The 3,884-nt window shown below is 40.1% G+C and overlaps 1 protein-coding gene across 2 annotated transcripts in view; it reads right to left on the minus strand.

The window, feature by feature from the left end:
• herc4 (HECT and RLD domain containing E3 ubiquitin protein ligase 4) overlaps nucleotides 1-3,251 on the minus strand; it is a 45,937-nt gene extending 42,686 nt beyond the window's left edge. For both annotated transcript variants that reach the window (XM_032523394.1, XM_032523393.1), the window contains exons 1-4: nucleotides 3,023-3,251; nucleotides 1,837-2,086; nucleotides 1,600-1,759; nucleotides 778-854 (exon numbers count right to left, since the gene is read on the minus strand). In XM_032523394.1, the coding sequence (XP_032379285.1) occupies nucleotides 778-854; nucleotides 1,600-1,759; nucleotides 1,837-2,062 (463 nt within the window). In that variant the 5' untranslated portion in view covers nucleotides 2,063-2,086; nucleotides 3,023-3,251. The remainder of the gene's footprint in view (nucleotides 1-777; nucleotides 855-1,599; nucleotides 1,760-1,836; nucleotides 2,087-3,022) is intronic.
• Between the last annotated feature and the right edge of the window lie 633 nt (nucleotides 3,252-3,884).

The raw sequence follows: 3,884 nt of genomic DNA on the forward strand, positions 1-3,884 counted from the left end.
TCTGCCTTTGAGAAAATGAAAGCTCAGACGGGCCAATCTGGAATCTTGCCCTTTATGAGGTCATAAGGGGCAAGGTTGCCTCCCCTTTCTCTGCTTTGCCCGCCCAGAGAATTTGGCCCGGAACGGCTGCGGCCATGACTGACAGCTGAAGTCTCGAGGACCCACAAGTTATTGCGAATTTACGTAGAATAGAACCACAAAACCAACAACAGTTTGTTTCCATCCAGAGGAGTAGAGGGAAGACAACTCTGTGCTGTGTTTTCGAGGTGTAGTGCAGGGAAATACTGCCGGAGCTGGGGACGCAGCCGTTCCGCAGTCAGTAGAAGTACACACATTGACTTTAACAGAAACCTAACAACACCGCCGTCGTTTTGGAGCGGATCTGCAGCCGTTCCGCATCTGGTGGAATTTGGGGGTAAGGAAAGCTCATTGTGGGACTGGCTCTGGTGGCTGTGATTCTGCACCAAGGCTGAATTTTGGGAAAGAGACTTCAGATACAGTATTAGGAGACCACTAAGGTCTTTATTAAAGAGACTTCAGATACAGTATTAGGGGACCACTAAGGTCTATATAAAAGAGACTTCAGATACAGTATTAGGGGACCACTAAGGTCTATATAAAAGAGACTTCAGATACAGTATTAGGGGACCACTAAGGTCTATATAAAAGAGACTTCAGATACAGTATTAGGGGACCACTAAGGTCTATATAAAAGCATCCAAAAAGCACCATGTCATGGGAATGAATGTACTTTATGTGGGTCCAAACCATGCTCACCTCTTGAAAGTGCATGGGAGTGCCAATACCCACAGGCTACCTGAGCAATGTGTACATCCGACAAACTCTTGATGTTTCTGAAAAGAAAGAAGTTTGTGTTTTTATTTTTTAAATATATGAACATGTTTGAATACATCTCATCATGTGCACCAGTGTGTACATCAAGTATATATATAATATACTTGACGTACACACTATAATATACACACGGCTGATGCAGAGAACCCCCCTCGCGCTTGATAGTTTACAACAGAGACGCTTGGTCAGATGTATGCATGTACTTGTACAATATTTCTGTTGATGTTTATTGAACCTTTACAAGTGTAAAGTGACTCTACATTGTGTAATTATTAACCAGTAATGTTCCATTCAGGTCAATATGCACATTTGTTGTTGCTTGATTTTGCCATATTATGCTTTCAGCATATTTTTTTAGCCTACAGTACCTTTGAGGTTATTCTTGAGAATATTCTAGACTGTTGTTGTTATTGTTTTGGATTATTCCAATAATTTGCATAAAACAAACATACTCGCCTGCTCGCCAGAGCATTAAAAACTTGAAAAATATCTCTTTCAACTTACATTTAGAACAGATTAAAAAAAGATGTGTGACTAATTTGACATAACTCGTGAGTTAACTATGGTCAATCATGCGATTAATCCCTAATATTAATCGATGCCAGCCAATTGGCCAATGGTTTTAATTGTTCACAATTTTGTGTCTTTAAACACAAAAGAGTGACCAAATAGCGTGTTGTGCAAAACAAGCCAAAACCTTTTCAGGCATATCAGTAAATAGGAAACATTAGTTTCTGAACTTACCTAGGCACACGAACACAATCTTCAAAGTTATTAAGGCCCAACTGGCCATCTGAGCCCTGGCCCCATGAGAAAACCAGCCCTTTGTCATTCAGGGCGAGCGTATGGGCCTCTCCACAACACACTGCCAGTATGATCTGTGCATCCAGGGCCACAACCTGTTCTAATAGAAGACAAAGAGAAATGTGATTGATGATTTCGCCAAGTATTATCATAAAAGTAACTAAATAAATAACCAACCTGGTTTCTTTCTGGACTTCTCGTGTCCCAGCTGCCCCAGGTCATTGCAGCCACAGGTGTATACTGTCCCGTCCTCCAGCAGGAAGGCTGTGTGTCTGTGGCCACACCCCACATCGCACACTTGCTTCCCGTGAAAGAAATCACATTTTCGCGGCTCAACCACAATCTCTTCATCAATCCCACCCAAGCCTAACTGTCCGTAGGAAGCATTACCCCAGCACAGCATCGTAACCCTTCCCTCTGGCACTCCCTGTGGAAACGAGAGAGACACCTCGGCTAATATAACCCTACGGTCAGAGCAAATTCACATAGCCATACTTTAGGTGGTTGCAAAATACAGTTCAGCTGGTATCAACTAGCAAGGTAGCCAAATAACGTTATGGCTAAATAATATTATCGCTATCTTAATTAATATATTTGGGATTAACGTAGCTACAAATACAGTGAACTCGTAGGTTAGCTGACCCGTAATATGTAAACAGATTAGCCAAGTAAGCTACAGTTAAATCAACGGTTACATGACGTCAAGTTAGCTAAATCATCGTATAACACGACTTCCGTTTGGGGCGTTTGGCATTCCGAATAAAAGCGCGTTTTAAAATATGTATTATTCATATTTGCACGTACACATATTAAACCCACAAATAAGAGTTTAAGGTATTGACCGTTTTCATAAAAAAATAACTGCCATATTCTTTCTGAGATTTGAAGAAAAGGTTTTTAATATTACAAGCGGAAGTATTGTTCTGGTTTTTTCTGGAAGACCGTGATAAAGACAGCTAGCATGCATCTTGACGGTCGTTTACCACGAAGATTACAAGCGAGGCGAATCAGTCATGACTGATGCAACTTGACCAAGTTAATTTGGCCTAAATTAAGGTTATAAGTGTTACGTTTAGAAATGACGGTTAACGATTTAAAGACGTATTTTAGTAAAAGCGTTCGACACGTGGTCACACGTTTCCATAGCTTTTCTCCAACAGTGCTGTAATGTAAGCGAGCTAACGTTAGTCGTAACATAATGTAACAGTTCACCTTAAACGTTCACTGCATAGCTAAATAGAGCAACTTAAAGTTATGTAAACGTAACTCCTTTACGTCTTGTGAAAGCATCAAACAAGTTACAATCAAGTGTAATGTTAACGGTAAGTCTTGTATAACGTTAAAGCCAAATAGCAAATCTTACCAAACCCGTCAGATCTGACAATGATTTTGTCTTACAGGGTTTTCCTCACTAGCTTGTCCGACTGTTAAAAACACACATACCAGCACACTTTCAGTATGTAATATATTAAAGGCCAATTAATATATAGATATTTTTAATTTCTACCCAAACCCTCCACTCCAGTGCCTGTCAACAACCGCTGTACGGTGCTGCTGTCAGAACACGTCAAGTTAGCTCCACTAGACTCTGAATTTCCGGTTTTTCTTTAAATCACTCGTTTTGTACTTGGCATACAATACTGTGTACTTGGCGTACTTACAACTTGCAACTTGGCGTTCGTACAACTGTGCTTTCCAGTTTCATTAGATACTGAGAGTACTATCGGGGTTATCTGAACACCTTTTTTTTTTTTAAATGTGGGGTGTTTAGGGTACATGTGTTGACTTTTAATTTGAAGGCACACTCATTTAACCGGAAGTTTTCTTTCTTTTACTTTTACTTCACTTTATGGAGGCGATGAAAGTCGCGACGCATAAAATGTTCTAGATGGTGAGCACACGCGCATGCGTCTTCAAGCGCGCAAACACGCGCGCGCACACACACACACACACAATTTACACATAAAAGCATCAAAGTGTAGAAAAGTTAAAATCTCTACACTATACTATAAAAGCAAAAGTTTTAATACATGAGATTAGATCAAAGTTATTCAAAAATTGACAACATCAGCATTATATGAACATTTTATATTTTTTTGCACACCTTTACAATTATGAGTCTACCGGAAGGATCTGGAACTTCTCTTGCTTGGACCTAATTTTCCTTTTTCAAACCAACCAAGTCTTGTGGACTTTTTACACACACACACACACACACACACACA

Source organism: Etheostoma spectabile, chromosome 8 (assembly GCF_008692095.1).
Source record: "Etheostoma spectabile isolate EspeVRDwgs_2016 chromosome 8, UIUC_Espe_1.0, whole genome shotgun sequence".
In the NCBI taxonomy this organism is placed as follows: domain Eukaryota; kingdom Metazoa; phylum Chordata; class Actinopteri; order Perciformes; family Percidae; genus Etheostoma; species Etheostoma spectabile.